This window comes from Trachemys scripta, chromosome 2 (assembly GCF_013100865.1).
Source record: "Trachemys scripta elegans isolate TJP31775 chromosome 2, CAS_Tse_1.0, whole genome shotgun sequence".
Lineage (NCBI taxonomy): Eukaryota > Metazoa > Chordata > Testudines > Emydidae > Trachemys > Trachemys scripta.
The window spans coordinates 181,893,345-181,911,178 of record NC_048299.1 but is presented as its reverse complement, the minus strand read 5'-3'; the positions used below and the strand labels follow the sequence as shown (position 1 = coordinate 181,911,178).

General features: G+C 44.8%; 1 protein-coding gene across 3 annotated transcripts in view; it reads left to right on the top strand.

Moving 5' to 3' along the window:
- Positions 1-8,508: 8,508 nt before the first annotated feature.
- NFATC1 (nuclear factor of activated T cells 1) overlaps positions 8,509-17,834 on the top strand; it is a 147,399-nt gene continuing 138,073 nt past the window's right edge. For 2 of the 3 annotated variants that reach the window (XM_034762487.1, XM_034762485.1), the window contains exon 1: positions 8,509-9,047. In XM_034762487.1, coding sequence (XP_034618378.1) covers positions 8,903-9,047 — 145 coding nt within the window. In that variant the 5' untranslated portion in view covers positions 8,509-8,902. Of the gene's footprint in view, positions 9,048-14,586; positions 15,023-17,834 lie in introns of those variants that run through there. The other variant, XM_034762486.1, reaches the window with a different exon arrangement.

Genomic DNA, 17,834 nt, shown 5'->3' with positions numbered 1-17,834 from the left:
TCAAAAGCCAGGTAAATCAACGGAGCACTCTGAGTCGTAATGAGACCAGTTATAAGGTAAATTACAACATTATTCAAGCACACACAATTCCTCCTCTGGCACTTGTCCTGGTAAGTGTAATGCACCTTCAAAGTGGTCAAATGTTTTCTGGCAGCCTCTGAAAGAGGCTGTGTCTGGGGGGATGGCAGGCTGCACTGAGCCTGTCGGTTTTCACAGTTTCCTTACTTTTGTGACATTGCAAGGCCAATATGTAGTTAGCAATTGTTTGAAATGTGCATTGATGTGTTTCCTAAATGATGTTGTATCAGCTACAAAAATCAGCTGCAAACTCTCAATTTCCAGTAAATCCTGTGACAATTTTCAAAGCAGGGGATTAGAAAGACTTTAATCAGGGGTTTAAGTGGGGAGGTTTGAGACTTGTACATTTTTGTTATAATGTATGAAATTATGAACAGATGCTCATGTCTCAGAAGCTGTCAGAGTTCCAAAGGAGGGAGCAAAGACCCAAATAGGGTGGCCACCTAAAATGTAATAGGCCAAGAACCCTCAAGTAAAGTGTAATAATTCATGTCTGTAGCATAAGTAACATTTCCTGATCTGTAGCTTTGGTTACATGATTTAGCATATCCCAAGTAAATACATGTGAGACAGAATGAGGGAGGTAAACTTGAATCGAATACTTAGCACTTATATAGCATTTGAACCCATAGATTTTAGAACATTTTACAAAGGAAGATAAGTATCAATATTCCCATTTTACAGATGGGGAAACTGAGGTGAAATGATTTGTCCCAGGTCACACAGTAGGCCAGTGACTGAGCCAGGAATAAAACACAATCCAGTGCATGATCCACTGGACTATGCTTCTAAAATAAGGTCTCTCATGAAGAGATGCAATTGAAAGGGTAAAAGCTTCTAAGCTTGCCTGAGAAATACTGTAGTTATTTTGTACTTGAGGGACCAGACATACTTCTCAACCTGCCAAGACCTCAATCAGGAACACAGTCTTGGGCAAAAATAAAAAAGAGGGAGATACCTGAGCGTGCGTGTGCGCACACAAAAATAAGAGTAAAAAGACTTAAAATAATGTGAGATAAATTTCTTTAGCATGAACAATATTTCTCTATAACCTCAGTTTCATGATTTGGCTGTTCTTACGTAAATACGTGGCAGTAATAAAAATGGGATAACTTTAAATTTGCATGAGGATTGAGAGTAAAGGGCCAATGTATTCCCTTACCTGCAAAGGGGGTAAGCCAGTCAAAAGCTCTGCAAATTTAAACTTGTGGAGTTTCTAACTCATTCTTCCTTCAGTGGGAGAATCATAGAATCATGGAAACATAGGACTGCAATGGACCTCGAGAGGTCATCTAGTCCAGTCCCCTGCACTCATGGCAGGTCTAAGTATTACCTAGACCAGTGGTTCTCAAACAATGGGTCAGGACCCCAAAGTGGGTCATGACCCCATTTAAATGGGGTTGTCAGGGCTGGTGTTAAACTTGTTGGGGCCCAGGGATAAAGCCAAAGCCCCACTTCTGAGATGGCAGGGCTCAGGCTTCGGCTTCCACCCTGGACGGTGGGGCTCAAGTAACAGCCCCCTTGCCCGAGGCTAAAGCCTTTGGGCTTTGGCTTTGGGCCCCGGTCCAGGCTCAGGTTTCAGTCCCCCCCTCCTGGGGTCTTGTCAGAAGGGGGTCGTGATGCAATGAAGTTTGAGAAAGTCTGATCTAGATCATCCCTGACAGGTGTTTTTCTAACCTGCTCTTAAAAATCTCTAATGATGGAGATTCCACAACCTCCCTAGGTAATTTATTGCCATGCTTTACCACCTTGGCAGTTAGGAAATTTTTCCTAATGTCCAACCTAAACCACCCTTTCGGCAATTTAAGCCCATTGCTTCTTGTCCTATCCTCAGAGGTTAGGAAGAACATTTTTTCTCCCTCCCCTTGTAACAACCTTTCCTTTACTTGAAAACTGTTATCATGTCCCCTCTCAGTCTTTTCTTCAGACTAAATAAACCCAGTTTTTCCAATCTTCCCTCATAGGTCATGTTTTCTAGACTTTTAATCATTTTTGTTGCTCTTCTCTGGACTTTCTCCAATTTGTCTACATCTTTCCTGAAATGTAGCACCCAGAACTGGACACAATACTCCAGTTTAGGCCTACTCAGTGTAGAGTAGATCAGAAGAATTACTTCTTGTGTCTTGCTTACAACACTCCTGCTATTACTTCCCAGAATTATGTTTGCTTTTTTTGCAACAGTATTACATTGTTGACTCATATTTAGCTTGTGATCCACTATGACCCCACAGATCCCTTTCTGCAATATTCCTTGCTAGGCAGTCATTTCCCATTTTGTACGTGTGCAATTAATTGTTTCTTCCTAAGTGGAGTACTTCGCATTTGTCCCTTATTGAATTTCATCTTATTTTCTTCAAACCATTTCTCCAGTTTGTCCAGATCATTTTGAATTTAATCCTATCCTCCAAAGCACTTGCAACCCTTCCCAGCTTGCTATTGTCCACAAACTTTGTAAGTGTACTCGCTGTGTCATTATCTAAATCACTGTTGAAGATATTGAACAGAACTGGATCCAGAACTGATCCCTGTGGGATCCCACTCAATATGCCCTTCCACTTGACTGTGAACCACTGATAACTACTCTCTGGGAATGTTTTTTTTTCAACCAGTTATGCACCCACTTTATAGTAGCTCCATCTAGATTGTATTTGCCTAGTTTGTTTATGAGATGGTCATATGAGACAGTATCAAAAACTTTACTAAAGTCAAGATATACCACATCTACTGGTTTCCCCCAACCACAAGGCTTGTTACCTTGTCAAAGAAGCTATTAGATTGGTTTGACATGATTTGTTCTTGACAAATCCATACTGACTGTTATTTATCATCTTATTATCTTCTAGGTGTTTGCAAATTGATTGCTTAATTATTTGCTCTATTATCTTTCTGGGTACTGAAGTTAATCTGACTGGTCTGTAATTCCCGGGTTGTCTTTATTTCCCTTTTTATATATTGGCACTGTACATGCCCTTTTCCAGCCCTCTGGAATCTCTCCCATCTTCCATGATTTTTTCCAAAGATAATCACTAATAGCTCAGATGCCTCCTCAGTCAGCTCCTTGAGTATTCTAGGACAGTGGTTCTCAAACTTTTGTACTAGTGACCCTTTTCACATAGCAAGCCCCTGAGTGTGACCCCCGCCCTTACAAATTGAAAACACTTTTTTTTATATATTTAACACCATTATAAATGCTGGAGGCAAAGTGGGGTTTGGTGTGGAGGCTGACAGCTCACCCTCCCCCCCCCATGTAATAATCTCGTGACCCCCTGAGGGGTCCCGACCCTCAGTTTGAGAGCCCATGTTCTAGGATGTATTTCATCAGGCCCTGGTGACTTGAAGACATCTAACTTGTCTAAGTAATTTTTAACTTGTTCTTTCCCTATTTTAGCCTTTAATCCTACCTCATTTTCACTGTCATTCACTGGCATGTTAGATGTCCAATCACTAATCTTTTTGATGAAAACTGAAACAAAAAAGTGATTTAACACTTCTGCCATTTCTATATTTTCTGTTGGGTTTTTCCCCCTCGTTGAGTAATGGGCTTATCCTGTCCTTGGTTTTCCTCTTGCTTCTAATGTATTTGTAGAATGTTTTCTTGTTACCCTTTATGTCTGTAGCTAGCTTAATCTCATTTTCTGCCTTGAGCTTTCTAATTTTGTCCCTACATACTTGTGTTATTTGCTTTTATCTATCCTTTGTAATTTGACCTACTTTCTACTTTTTGTAGGACTCTTTTGAGTTTCAGATCACTGAAGATCTTCTGGTTAACCCAGAGTGGTCTCCTGCCATACTTCCTATCTTTCCTATGCAGCGTTAGTACTATTCTGGAGGGAATACGACTGTGGCATCTAACCTGTGCAAAGCAAAAGGATCTGTAGGGAAAGCCAGCATCAGACCTGTGGCTCTCAGGGCATCCATGCAAAGTGGAAACTCCTCTGTTAAACTCACTACTATGCCTTTGCTTTGCAATCCTTCTAATGTGGCTTGCTGAGCAGAAATTAATGTTGCTCCCACCAAGCAGCACTAAATTCCATGACCTATACTGACAGAAAGTCTGAGGGGTTCATAGAGGGCCATGCCACAGCGTGGTTGTTACAGTTCTGCCATCTTCTCTACCATGACATAGCCCTAAATCTGATCAGGCTCAATCATGTTGTCTTCACAGAAAAGGGCTAATGGGATCTCAAGAGTTGGGGAATGGTGCCACTGTGGCTCTGTTTCCCCTTTCCACATGTATCAGCCATCACCCTCAGGTTGACCACAGGCAGCTAACATGTTTTAAAACACTAGTATCTTTATCGAAGTGCTAAGCAGTGTTCTTTAGCATAGGTTAACCAATAAACCTTGTGTTCCTAATGTAGACAGGGCCTTCATTTGTTCCTCTCCCTGTTCCTCATTCCTGGGACACGTGGCTGGAATGGTGCTTAGTAATGGAGATCATACAAATACCTACATAAAATGGGGCCCAAAGGCTAATCAGGGGAGCTCTCAGCTGATAAACAGAGAAAGGGCCACTCCCCAGACCACCAAGAAGCTCCCTGCTCTGAAGGGAGAGAGGTAGAGGGAGAGACTGACTAAAAAGCACCAAACAAGGGAGCATTTCTTGCTCTTACATGTGAGGAGTCCCCTCGTAGGCATTCATTTCTCTGCTTGGTCTTCAGTACCCACTAGAGCAGGGAGTGCTGGCGCCGGGTCTATAGTTTAACCACAAGTGATTAGGATTCAGGCAGGAATTACTAGGTAAAGTTCTCAGGCCTGTATTATGCAGGAGGTCAAACTAGGTGATTGAAATGGTCTCTTCCATTAAACTCCTTAAAATCCATTACCAAGCCAGCAGTTTGTAGGTATGTAGCATTCCCACACCATCATTAAGACTGAAGGGAAGGAAGGGGGAGATGGATAAGACTGAGAGTGCAGAGTAAGGACATCCAGGTCTCTCTACAGAACTCTGCAAGTCTTTCTCAAGTCTTTGGCTGCAACTTGAGGAAATACAGAACTCTTGAGTCAAAGCTAAAATAGGAGACAGCCCACACTGTAACACACTATGTAGATGAAAGTCCTACAGAAGGTCTAAGCATTGCAGGGCAAGAGAGAGCGCCCCACTCCTCCGGATGACCCAAGTTCACCAGAATTGCTCTGAACATTCCCTGGTTGGCCCATTCTCTGTGGAAAGAGCTGTAGGGTGGGGTATTGGAAACACCAAATTAATTAAAACCCATTGTATCCATAGCAATTATGTGTAGGATTTAGCTATTTGATTTGGGAAAATTAAAAGAAAACCACCAGCAACCAAACCCAGGAGTCCAGGCCAGCTGCAGGAGTTGGACAGGCCTGTGTGTTTCAGCAACAGTGCAGAAGAAAGGATTTGGCATCTGGAAGTGGCTTTAGAAATCGGGAGGGTGTATTTGCTACAATAATCCACTGAAACAACAGCCGTCTAAAAATAGGGTTGTTTTCTGTACTAAGCTCTTTGTTAGTCATCACCCACTCCTAAAATAAAACCCATGTAACAGTCGCTCCTAGTAGCGGCTGTAAACAAACTTCAGGAGGAGGGAGGAGAAGGGAAAAGGGAAGATGAGTAGCAGCAGCGGCAGCAGCAGCGTGGGGTGGAGCAGGAGCAATTCCTTTTTGGGGTGGCAGCCGCAGCCTCAGCGGCAGCCTGAACTCGAGGCCGGCTGGGCCCAGCTCACGGTCAGGAACATCTGGAGCTGGGGCCAGCTGCGAGCGGCTCTCTGGGCTCTGGACCAGGCGGCCACGGTTAGCTGGCTGCGGAGATTGCTGCTGCTGCCGCCTTCGAAAACTCCCTGGGACTTGGAGCAAAGCCACGGTGGTCCAGGCAACGGCATTAAACAGGAGGAAACAGACTGGGGATTCCGTCATTTCAGTGGAGAAGGGGGGAAAGGAAAGCACTGAAAGCAGACAGGAAAAGAGAGGCAAAGAACGAGAGAGCAGCTTTCGCCCTCCACTCTCTTCCCTGAGCTGCCCCCTAAGCACAGCGTTAGGGGCCGGGCACCAGCAGCCTAACCTTAGGGCTCTGTTATGTACGGGAGGGGGAGCCGCTGGAGGTTTGTCGGGACTCTCTCTGGATGTGTGCGCATTACATTGCAGGGACTACTGCCGGGAGCAGTGTGTGTGTGTGTTCGTTCAGCAGAGTGACTCACTCGCTGGGCGTCTGGGTTTTCTCCGCATTCCTGGGAAAGGGTCTCCCTGCTCCTCTCACCGCCAAGCAAGTAGCTCCCAAAAATCGATGTGCCATTAAAATGTACAGCGGACACGTTAAGGGGTCAGAAAACAAGCACTTTAGTTGACCTTACACCTCCCCAAGCCTCTTTCCAGAGCGCACAGGGCTGGCGCTTCCCTTCTGGAAAGGTAGCTCCAAAAACTCCTTTGGCAAAGAGAGAGAGACTAAAATAATAGCTGCGATTTGTCATCCGCACTTGTCTTGTGGCTCATTTGTCCCGCTGCTCCCCCCCCCAGAAGAAAACACCTCTTATGTGCCGAGCCCATGTCCCTAGTATCTGACATTGAAAAGCACAAAGTCCCACAGAAGGAAAACAAGCTCAAAATCAAAGGCCGTTCCGAAGTGAAGATGGCTGGAGTAAAAATACAGTGCCCCCTAGCAGATTGTTTATGATTACCCCTTCACTTGAAGTGTCAGTGTCCCCTGCTGTTGTAATTGTTGCATCAATAAGCAGTGATGTGGTTTAATAGTATTTTTTTTTCTGCAACTAATGAGAGGTGACCGACTAGGGAGGAAATCTTCCAAAACTCCCAACTTTTCAAAAAGAAATTGGCTACTATTCAGGACCGATTCCATCCATCGCCCACGCATTCAGTTACCATAGTGATAAAAATATAAAAACCTAGATAGATTAGACAGGATTTTACTTGGACTCTTAAATATTTTTTTCACTTTTCTGAAGGCATCTGTAATATGTGGGAAAGTGACACTTGAGAATACAAGAAATAACTGTATTCCAACCCTCCCTCCCTACACGTATACATATATCTAAATCGTATAACACACACTTCCTATCTGGAAGCCTCTGACGTAACAATAGATAACTGAAACAATTAGATCTTTGCTTTCTCATAATTAGTAATTTGGTTCCATTTCTTGTAGGAATAAGTTACTGAAGTTGGCTAGAGTAAGCAAACATTGAGCTCACTTGAATTTCATATTTATAGATTAACAAAATCCCTTTTAGATGATTGAAAAAAAGTTTTTGAAAAGTCTGCCTTGAAAGACATGTCTTCGTCTTTGTATCTGAATGGACAGTTCCTCATTTGGGGGGAAATATTTTTCTCGGGGCTCATTGTTTGAGGTGGAACATTTTCAGTAATGCCTTAGTACAATAATTTGCCTCAAAGAATCTTCTATGGCCTCCTGTTCCCCAGAAGCAGACAGGATTTCGTTTATATTGGGTTTATTTTAAACCACATCTGGGTGTCATGCAACAGATTTATGATTTTTTTTCATACACCAGATATTTTAACCGCCCTAACTCTCCCTTTGCTGCTGTCCAACTCCAACAAGAAAGTATGGCCCTTTTTGCCAGCTGCGAGGGCAGAGGGAGAGGGTAGGAGCTGAAAGGGAAAATGGACTGAATTAAGAGAAGATTTAACTAATATCCCCCCACCCCCGGCGCGCACTCTTTTAAAGCCTGTCGCTCCCAGTTACTGCAAGCTTTGACACTGTGTCCTGTTTGAACTGAGGACAGGTCCTGTGAGATGCTATTTGCGGGCTGTGGATGGACCCCTCCGCTGGTCCCTTTTCCACAGCTCTTAAGCGATGTAACGAGGTTGTGTTGCTCTGATAGTTACAGAATAATAAATAAATAAACTAATAATAAATCTGAGTGGCTGAAATCAAGTCCGTCGAGTCTGTAAGTAATTTAGCAGAATGGGATTTTCCTTTCTCTTGCCTGCCAGTGGATGCTCTTTTCCAAATTTCCACAGCGAGGGAAGCCTGCGATTTTTTTACATAATGATTTCAGCATGCAGGGCTTTTTTTTCCCCCGCTCCCTCCCTTCCCTCCTTTTATTTCATGAACTAAATGTGCTGCTTACTCATTTGAAACAGACACTCACAAACTTTTAGAAATCTAATGAGTTTTGGGGGGGTGCCAGATTCTGTGGGTGGGGAGGGGTGTGTGTGTGTGCGTGTGTGCTCCGATTAAACCAAGTCTTTGTGCAGCAGCAGCAGGAGCTGCTTCTTCAGCAGAATCAGAGGTAGGAGAGCGAGGTGGCTCCGCTTGGACTTTTCTCCCTGGCACTGAAGCTTGAAGCCTCCTGCTGGCTCCTCGCGCGTGCAGCTGAGAGGAGCTGGCAGGCCCCGTGACATCACGGGACGCTGGGCGGGGAGAGGGGCTGGGACGGGAAGGCGCTGGGGGTGGGGGGGTGTTTTCCAGCTTTAAAAAGGCAGCCGTCTCCGCGCAGCCCTGCGTCAGAGAGAGACTTACAGATTCTTCATGCTCACTGATCAAAATACACCCCCCTGCATAAGACCCCGGGAGACGGGAGGGAGGGAGAGAGACGAACTTCCCAGGGGCTCCCTAGCAGGGCTCGCCGCAGCGCTACTGCCTGGGTTATGCCCACTCGCTCGCCCTCTCCTCTCAGTGACATTGCCCTGGGGACAGCTGCTGCCATCTAACGTTTCCCTTTAGGGTTTGGCTTCCACTGTGGGAGGGGAGGGGGGTGACACACAGCGCACCTCGGTTTCCAAGCAAGCCAGAGAGCGCGGGAAGCGGGGCGAAAGAAGCGAGAGGCAGCGAGAGGGATCCCCCTCCTCCCCACCCCACCTTCACCCCCTCCTTGCCGAGTGGATGCCAAGCCCTGGCCTTCCCACTTCCAAGCACTTTCTAGCCGGACCTCCGGATCCAGCTAGAGGGAGAGAAACTTTGGTGGCTTTGCAGCGCTCTTCCTGCCCCTTCAGCAGCAGCAGCAGCAGCATGAAATCAGCAGAGGAAGGTAAAAACCTGGGGTTTTCAGAAGGGTTTTTGCATGCCCCGTTGTTTGCTCCTGCTTGGGATTTGCATTTTAGGGAGGAGGGTGGAAGAGTGTGGCCGGGACAGTGCCCGGGGCAACTCGTGTCGCGGAGGAAGAGGACCGGCCGCTGCTGGCGCTGGCTGCAGTGATTGGGAAGCGGTGTCCCCCTGGTGTTTCCCCAAAGCAGCCTTGAGGTTTGAATGCGACTTTTTGCCAATAGGTGTCTCCTTTTCCTCTTGCGCTGCATGAACTTGGCCTTGGCTTCTGGATCCTTGAGCTGCAGGCGGCACAATAAAATACAATGGAGTGCTTTTTTGGTGGACCTGTCAGAATCACAGGCAGGGGCTGTTTAGATTTAACCCCAACAGAGCCATTTTTAAACGTATTTTGTAGTTTGATTAATGCAGACTCAGGGTGGAACAGTTCTCTGTCCAGCTGAAGGCATCCCAGGATACTGTGGAGTTAAAGTATGGCTGTGTGTTAATGTTTCGCGGAGTTATAGTGCGCAGAGCGAAGTTAGCTTGTTGAATCATTTTTAACCACTAACTCCTGACATGCAAATAGCACATTTGAAACGACAGTATTATGATTAAGTGCTATATGGTTTTCAGCTAGAATACACCCTATAACTAAAACCATGTGTAACCTTTCGAAAAACTAGAAAACCTTGTAAAAACAAAAAGTCTCAGGGTAATCTGAAACCTAATAATGATGATCCCTCCTCCAGGGTATCAAAACAAACAAACAAAAGCTCCAAAGGTCCTACTACGTTATTCTTTCATGTACACGAGGGGGAATATTTTCTCACACCTACTGTACCTTAATTCATAACATGCAATTACAGTACACATTATGCTATTCACGACAACGCATTTCCCTTTTTTTTTTTTTAATGCTCTTTCGGTACCCATAGTCCCAAAATGTTCTAAATGGGAAAATACATTAGCCAAGTTAATGGGAAAAGATTATGGGTGCAGGTCTTTTGAAATATTTTACTGTTAGCACATGTTTAGGGTTGCAAATAAGGTGACCTCTGACCCCTAGTTGTTGTTTTTTTTAAACCAAGGGCCTGATCCAGTGACTTAAATGGGAGTTCTAGTCCCAGGACATTTTCTCCCCTAAGGCATCGGGAACTCGTGGCACTCTCTACAATAATAAAACTATTGTTTTACAGAATAGTATTACAATCAAAGCCTTTTGGTGGAATCACCATTCTTTTTGTTATGAATGACAGACTGTAGCACAGATAAGTCACTTTCCTCTCTTGGCAGGTGTCATGTACGTTTCAGCTTTCTGTTTTGGAATCAGTACAGTTACCGGGTTCAGTGTAGACTCAAGCCTTCAATCTTCAAAATGTGGGAGGGCGTTTGATATACCGCTCTTCAGTGTAATTAAAACCATCTTAAAAGGACATGGTGATTAAAAAGCTGATAGTGAAATTAGTCAATAGTGTTTATTCGAGCAGTTCTGAAGTATAGAACATGCTGCTTATTTTCTGAGTTTGCACAAGCATGCTAGGCTACTTTTTCAGTGTCTACCTTTTCTGCACAGCTGGTTTCACTAGATTTCAATTGAAAGAATCCTTCCCGTACAATAACTACATATGCTGCTGGATTATTGGACTCTGATACTGAAATCATTCAAACGCCTCTTTAGATGAAAGTTACGTATTGCAATATTAGTAGAGATTTCATGGCTTTTGCCTTCTTGAACTTTCAAATGCTGCATGCAGAGGACTTCCAAAATGTTTAACTTCAAAAACAGTTAATGTTCTAGCTTCAAAAAATAATCCCGAAGACAAAAAAGCAAAAACATAAATGGGGGGGGGGTTAAAAAAAGAGAGATTCCTCTTTATTTCTATGGTTTCCTGCTTAATTAAATAACTTTTCTGATTCCTGTGCTAAAATGTCACAAGCTATCTGCAATAATTCACTTTATTGTTGATATATTTTTCAAGGGGCTTAGAAATTAGGCCAACAGAAAGAATGATCTAATGCAGTAAATACATAGGGGAACTCTACAAGTAAAGATTGACTCTCTGCAAATTAAGGCTTACTACTGCCAAGTGGCAACAATCAAATATGTTATTTTAAACTTTAACTGTGAAGAAACTATCGCATCACTCTGGGGGGCGGAGGGGGAGGAAGTTACTATATACAGCCTTATGGAGCAGTACAATGATGCTTTGGAATCTACCGAAGTGTGGAGGGCTGTGCGTTAAAACTAATCAAACATTACTGTTATTTAAAGCTGAAACTGTCTTTCAGACTGTGGTGAACACAACTGGGGCGAGAGCCTCAGCTAGTATTAATTGTTATTGCTCCATTGAAGTCAATGGGATTATGACAATTTGCACCAGCTGAGGATCTGCCTCAAAGTTATTTGGGGGGGCGGAAAGAGTGTCGATGTAACCTTGCAACCATTCACAGAGTTTTTCTTCATAGAAATAGAACAGGTTTTCCCTTAAGAAATGAGGGTCTCCCTAGGTTAATGGCATTGTTTTAATCCAGGTTGTTAACAGACAGGACACATTCACTCAATCTTAACGCATTCCATCACTTGAGTTCTGTATTCCTACACAGTTCTTCAGAGGCGATGTGCCAATCTCAACATTTCACCGGCGACACTAATATTTGTTGGATTGGCAAATAAAACTGTCTGTGAATAAATAGCTCCGAACCATCGATCAATATCGAAGGTACCAGGGTGTAAAAACAAAAATGAAAACGATTCAATAATAAATGTAGCGGATATTTTGTAATGAGTCTCCCTTCCTCCTCGTGTATCATTGGCAGGGACTCAGATGGAGAACAAATATGTCCTGCTAATCACAAATATTTTATTACTATTTCATATGTTAAGGGAAGGTGAACCGGTCTGAAGTGATGGAAAACTAATCATTTGTAGGAATGATACTGACTTTATAGAATGTCTTCCCTTGGATCAGCAGTAATAACCTAATGAGTGACTATGAGCACTTGGGGGTTTTGTTGGGTTTTTTGGTCAGGAAGTGCACTTCTAGTTTACCTGCGCTTTTAGCTATAATTCAGAACCCAAAGGCTACAAAGTATAAACATTTGCTTGAGAACTATTTCTAAAACAGGGCAAACCAAAGCGAAGTGTAGCTGGGTAAAAAGAAAATGAAACTCGCAATATGTAGGCTCAAGGAGAAGTTCTACATAGGTTACCGGTTTGAGCGAAAAGTAGCAACGCCTAGAAAACCAGCGGCCACAAAGCCCAGCGTTTTCAACTCCTAAAGTTAGGCACCAAATCCATATTTAGGCAGCAATACCTGGCCTGATTTTCAGGCTCGTGCTGAGCATTCCCACTGAAGTCAATAGCAGCCATGGCTCTTCGGCCTCTTTGAAAATCAGACCACGGTCTGAGATGTCTGAATATGGATTTAGGTTGATAGTGCTGGGCTGTAGAGGACAAAGAAAGAGAGTACATTTATTAGCCTTGGTGGAGAAGGCATTCCATTCTCCCACCATTTTCTTCTGCTCCCTCAAAACCTTTAAGCCAGGCACCTTAGTGATCCTGCTGTTCCAGAGGGTTGTTTTAAGTTGATGCCAAGGCCTTTTACATACTCTGGTGATTCAGCCTTGCAGCTTAGAACAAACAGCTGGGGGCAAAGAAATAATGGAAACCCTGCAAAAGCAAAGAAGGTTGGTACACAAGCATTACATAATGTATTAGCAGTCTGTCCTGCCAATCGACTGCACAGATGTGCTATCCACAGCCACTACAGTCTGGTTCGCTCCAAAACCAATCCCCACTCAGCCTCCCAATTCTGGAGTTGTAGGTGAAGACTAGGGACATTTCAGTCGTTAGCAATATCTGTAACAATCAGACAATAAGTCAGAGACCACCACAAGTTCAACATCAGTTTAGTAAATTGCCTGAGGACAGATGTTGGCCAGCGCTGTGTAAATCATGAGAGATAATTTGTAACTGCAGCACAACACTTTGTGATGGAAAGAAAAAAACAGAATGAATTCTGATGCAAAAAAAATTGTATTTTCTTGGCACTTTGTAATGGAGTTTTCAGCCATTAGCCCGGAAAATGGTATTCCCTGAGTTTATAAGGGAATGTCGTTTCCATAACGGCTTTAAAAATATTCCTTTGAAATCCAGCCTTAAAAATTCTGGGAGCTCAACAGTTTCATCTCAGTCCTGGCTCCTGGGGCGGTGAGGTCATTTGCATTTTGTAGTCTTTAAAACTGGCTCGTATAATCCGAAATAAATATATTCCCAAATAGAGAAGAACAACATTCTTATAAAGTATCACTTTTAAAACAAAACAGGGCAAAATACAGCAGACACCATTCAAAGAGCACTGCAACTTTTCTTGTCAGCTTTAAAGGAGGGGGAAACAACGACGTTTATGTGAACCGCTAATTCGGGGAGGGGGGGGGGGAGCATTGTGCTTCTCTTTTAGATTGTCAAACAATCTGCAAATTCCCCTCAGTATGAACTTGAAGACTTGGCCAAGGGAATTTCTCCTTTCCCCCACCGTACGTGTACAATACAATAGATAATATTAAAAGTCCCGTTGTAATGTGTTTTTATGGCAGTTGGCACTAGTGGGTGCTGCAACTAAATGCAAAATATTATGGCTAGCCAAAAAAAAAAAAAAAAAAAAAGAGAGAGAAAGAGAGAGAAAGGCAACCCAGGGGCACTGCTGTGACCAGAAAACGACATTTAGCATGTAGCACAGCTTTGCACTGCAACCTGAAGTCCCCAACCCACACAGACTGGCAAGCTGAACTCCTCATCATGAGGGCCCATTATTAAGGTTTGTCAGTTAGCCAAGAAGAGAGAACTCTCCCCCCCCTCCCCGTTTTGTAATCAGTGCGGTCCGGGAAACTTGAAACCGGTGGCAATTAAAATGTGTCTGCCAATGTGGTGGAGTGGAACAGAAACCCCTTCATTTCCCAGGTTCCTACTCCATGGCGGCTCCCCCATCCCGCAGTACAGCCACCCTCCAGCTCGCAGCTGTGGCTTGTGAGAGCCTCTGCAGTCTTTTCGCTTTGTTCATACTTTCTTGAGAGAGAGATTTTTTTTTAAAGGAAGTTCAGGAACATTGCAAAAATGGAGGGCGGGGGAGAGGGCTAGAGAGAGAGAGAGAGAGTGTGTTCATCCTGGCGGTATTAGTAACCACATAAAGCGGCGGAGCAAAGCGCTGTCAGAAGCGCGCAGACACGTGTCCGTAGGAGGGGGAGGGAAGGGAGCGTGGGTTTCAGTTTTACGGTTCACGTTAGCAAAAAAAGGGGACAGAAAAGAGACATCAGCAAGGGCAGCAAAACTGCCCGCGGCAATCGGGAGTTTAGCGAGGACCATCACTCAGCTTGACCCTCTCTGACTAATCAGCCCACCTGTCCAAGCGCCTCTCTGGTGGGGAGCGGGGCAGCGGGGAATCCTGAGCGGTCTCTTAACCCCCCGGCGCCAGTTAATTTTAAAACAAGGAACTAGCGAGAGGCAGGCAGAGCAACTCGATTGTTTATATAAACCCGGAAACATCAACAACGAGAGGGAGGATCAGAGACACAGACAGGGAGACACAGACAGCAGGGAGGGTCACATTACAGCCCAGAAGCCGCCTGCAGCAGCCGGGTGACTGTACCTGCAGCAAGCAGCTCCGGCTGATTGAATTACACAGAAATCACAGAGGAGACCAGCGCCTGCTTCTCCCACTGCTCACAGCCCCGGCGGCAGTTAACCCACAGCCTGGAGCGAGCAGCAGCCCATCGGCTCTAGCCCATCCCCCGGTGTCCCAGCTCCGAGACACAACAGGCAGAGCCTGAGAAAAGTTGCGCCTTGCCGCCCAGCTGGTGGGGTTGGCGGCTTGGGCGCCGCGGCCGCCTCCTGAGACATGACTGGCCTGCAGGAAGACCAAGAGTTTGATTTTGATTTTCTTTTCGAGTTTAACCAGGGCGATGATTGCACCGGTGGCAAAGGTTGGTACAGACTAGGCAGCAGCAGCACCCCTTTGCCGGGGCTCAGGGCTTCCCTAGTTGTAGAGCTCTGACGACGTGCTCCATGTTGCAGGTGGCGTGGTGCTGAGATGCTATATGGGGGCTCGTAGGAGTGACCACAACGCGGGGCTGCTCCCTGGGAAGGAATAGGAAAAGTAGTGGCGTGCTTGGGGGGGCCAGGCGGAGGCGGAAGGGGGTTTGTATGGTTGTCTCTCTTTGTCCTAAGAACAGTACTGCTCCTAACAACAGGAGGTGGAGGCACCCCAGTGCTGCTTTTGCCAGATCCTGCGGCCCCCTGGATCCTCAGCGGTGTTGGGAGGAGGAGGAGCGGGGCAGATAGAGGCTATAATGTTTGCAGGGAAGGGAGCCCTTTTGCATTTCTTGGTTTGGGAGCTGGGGTGGGAATGGAGAAAACATTCGACTTTTGAGGTGTACTTAGTCCAGAAAGAAAAATGTTATTTACTGAGTGTGCAATCTATTGAACAATCCTCGGTACAAACACAGAGGATGGTTGTCTATAGGAGTTTACCATCCAAATGAGAGAGAAGCCTGTAATATTAGGATCCACGTCTGAATTTTATGATAGCAGTTTTCAGGTATCTAAAAGGGTGTCATAACGAGGAGGGAGAAAACTTGTTCACCTTAGCCTCTAAGGATAGAACCAGAAGCAATGGGTTTAAACTGCAGCAAGGGAGGTCTAGGTTGGACATTAGGAAAAAGTTCCTAACTGTCAGGGTGGTTAAACACTGGAATAAATTGCCTAGGGAGGTTGTGGAATCTCCATCACTGGAGATATTTAAGAGTAGGTTAGATAAATGTCTATCAGGGATGGTCTAGACAGTATTTGGTCCTGCCATGCGGGCAGGGGACTGGACTCGATGACCTCTCGAGGTCCCTTCCAGTCCTAGAATCTATGAATCTATGAAAATATTGTAGAGTTGGGGATGTTTGCATCTGGGGTTTTGGTTCCAACCTGTTAAAAAGAAGAGCTAGTGATGAAATCCGGAGCTGAGTTTGGATTTCAAACCTCCCCCCACCCGCTTTGGGGGCCAGGTGTGTTTTGATCTAGAATTTTGCTTCAGGCTTGTCTTTAGTTGATGTTGAGTTAGATGGTACAGTTCAGACTCCATGAGACACAGTGTGAGAGTCCAATGGCATTTTTTTCATCCTTGGGGCGAAACCTACTGTTTGGCACTGAAATTGGCATGTGGAGAGAAGAGTGTTGTCACTGCATCCCGAGGAGATGTCACTTGCCACTTTTTCAGTGCTGGAGTTGCTCCCAGTCACACGCAACTGGACCCTGTAATGGAATCTTGGAGACACCCATCCTCCACCTCCCTGAGCATCACTAGAGCTACATTCCAAAGTTTTGACTTTCAGTCAAAGCAACACTCTAAGTATAGTATTGCAGCTCTTCAGTGTGCAGGTTTAATGTGCTGCATTTGTGTTACTTACACAGTGACCATCTATTGCCCTGTCCTCTGGGACGTGCATGATGTCCAAATGCATTAATTAATAATGTCACAATGTTTTGCAAATCTGGATGCCACAAGTTAGGCACCTAGGGCTGAGATTTGCAAAGGGACCCAAGGGAATCAGGTGCCCATTGAATTCCCTTAGGCATCTTGAAAATATGGACTTAAGCAACTAAATAGAAATAGTCTGATCTTCAAAAATCCTCTTTCTTAGATGCCTGGCCAGTGTCTCTTGCTTTCATGCTCAGGGTCTAACTGATCACCAAATTTGCAGTCGGGAAGGAATTTTCTCCCAGATCAGAATGGCAGGGACCTGAGGGGGGGAAGAGGAGGAGTGAGCTCCTTTCTCTTTGTGGATTGAATTCAGACAGTGTGCTAGAGACTGTACAAATATAGAGGCCTGCTGTCTATAGGAGCTTACCATCAAAATGAGAGAGGGAATGGATCATTTCCTAGGGCTTGTCAGGGCATATCCAACCTAATCAATTCCCTGCCATTGCAGGAGACTCAGGCAATGGTGGCCCCTTGGTCTCTCCTGTTTTGTGCCTGTGGACTCCTGAGGACTAAAATGCTTTAGTCTAACAAAAGTCACTGGGCTTAATATAGGAGTGCTTGAGTTAAATTTGATGGCCTGTGATTTGCAAAATGAGCAAATGGTCCCTTCTGGTCTTAAACTCTGTCAAGTCTGTGAAAAGGTGTTGAACAACCTTAGCTCCCCTTGAAGTCCATGTGAGGTGCCAGTTTTTGTCACCCTTAAAACAAAAACAAAACAAAAAAACCCGTGTATGTGTTCAACACTTTTCCAGAGGCAAACAGCACTTTGCAAGATCAGGCCCCTAAGGCTGTAGAAGGATTGAAACTTCTATGTTATAATTTAATTGGGGGGAGGAGAGAAGGGTAGTTCTAGGTCACCATATAGTGAAAAGTAGTATGCTTAGGAGTTGTCACAAAACAAGGGGTTCAGTTCCAATATTTGTTATTCTACTGTGTGCTAACACAATACAAGGCCCAATATTGTGCAGTGCCATAATTGTCCATTGGATGTCATCGCATTGGGTGCAGACTATTGAGCTAATTTCCAAAATGGCACCATCAAAGCTGTCACTACCCATCATGTGAATTCACGCCACTTGTCAAAATCCAGATGAATTTTTTGTTGGACATGTACTACGCATGCTCGGTAGCCACTCAGAAATGTAATGCCTTGATTTGCTTTGTTGTTTCAAATTTTTCTTTTCAAAATACCTAAGTTGTTTGTGACTGTTAGAACTTTATGCACCAAGCTTCACCTCCCAGGGAATTCTGGTGGCCAGATTGCT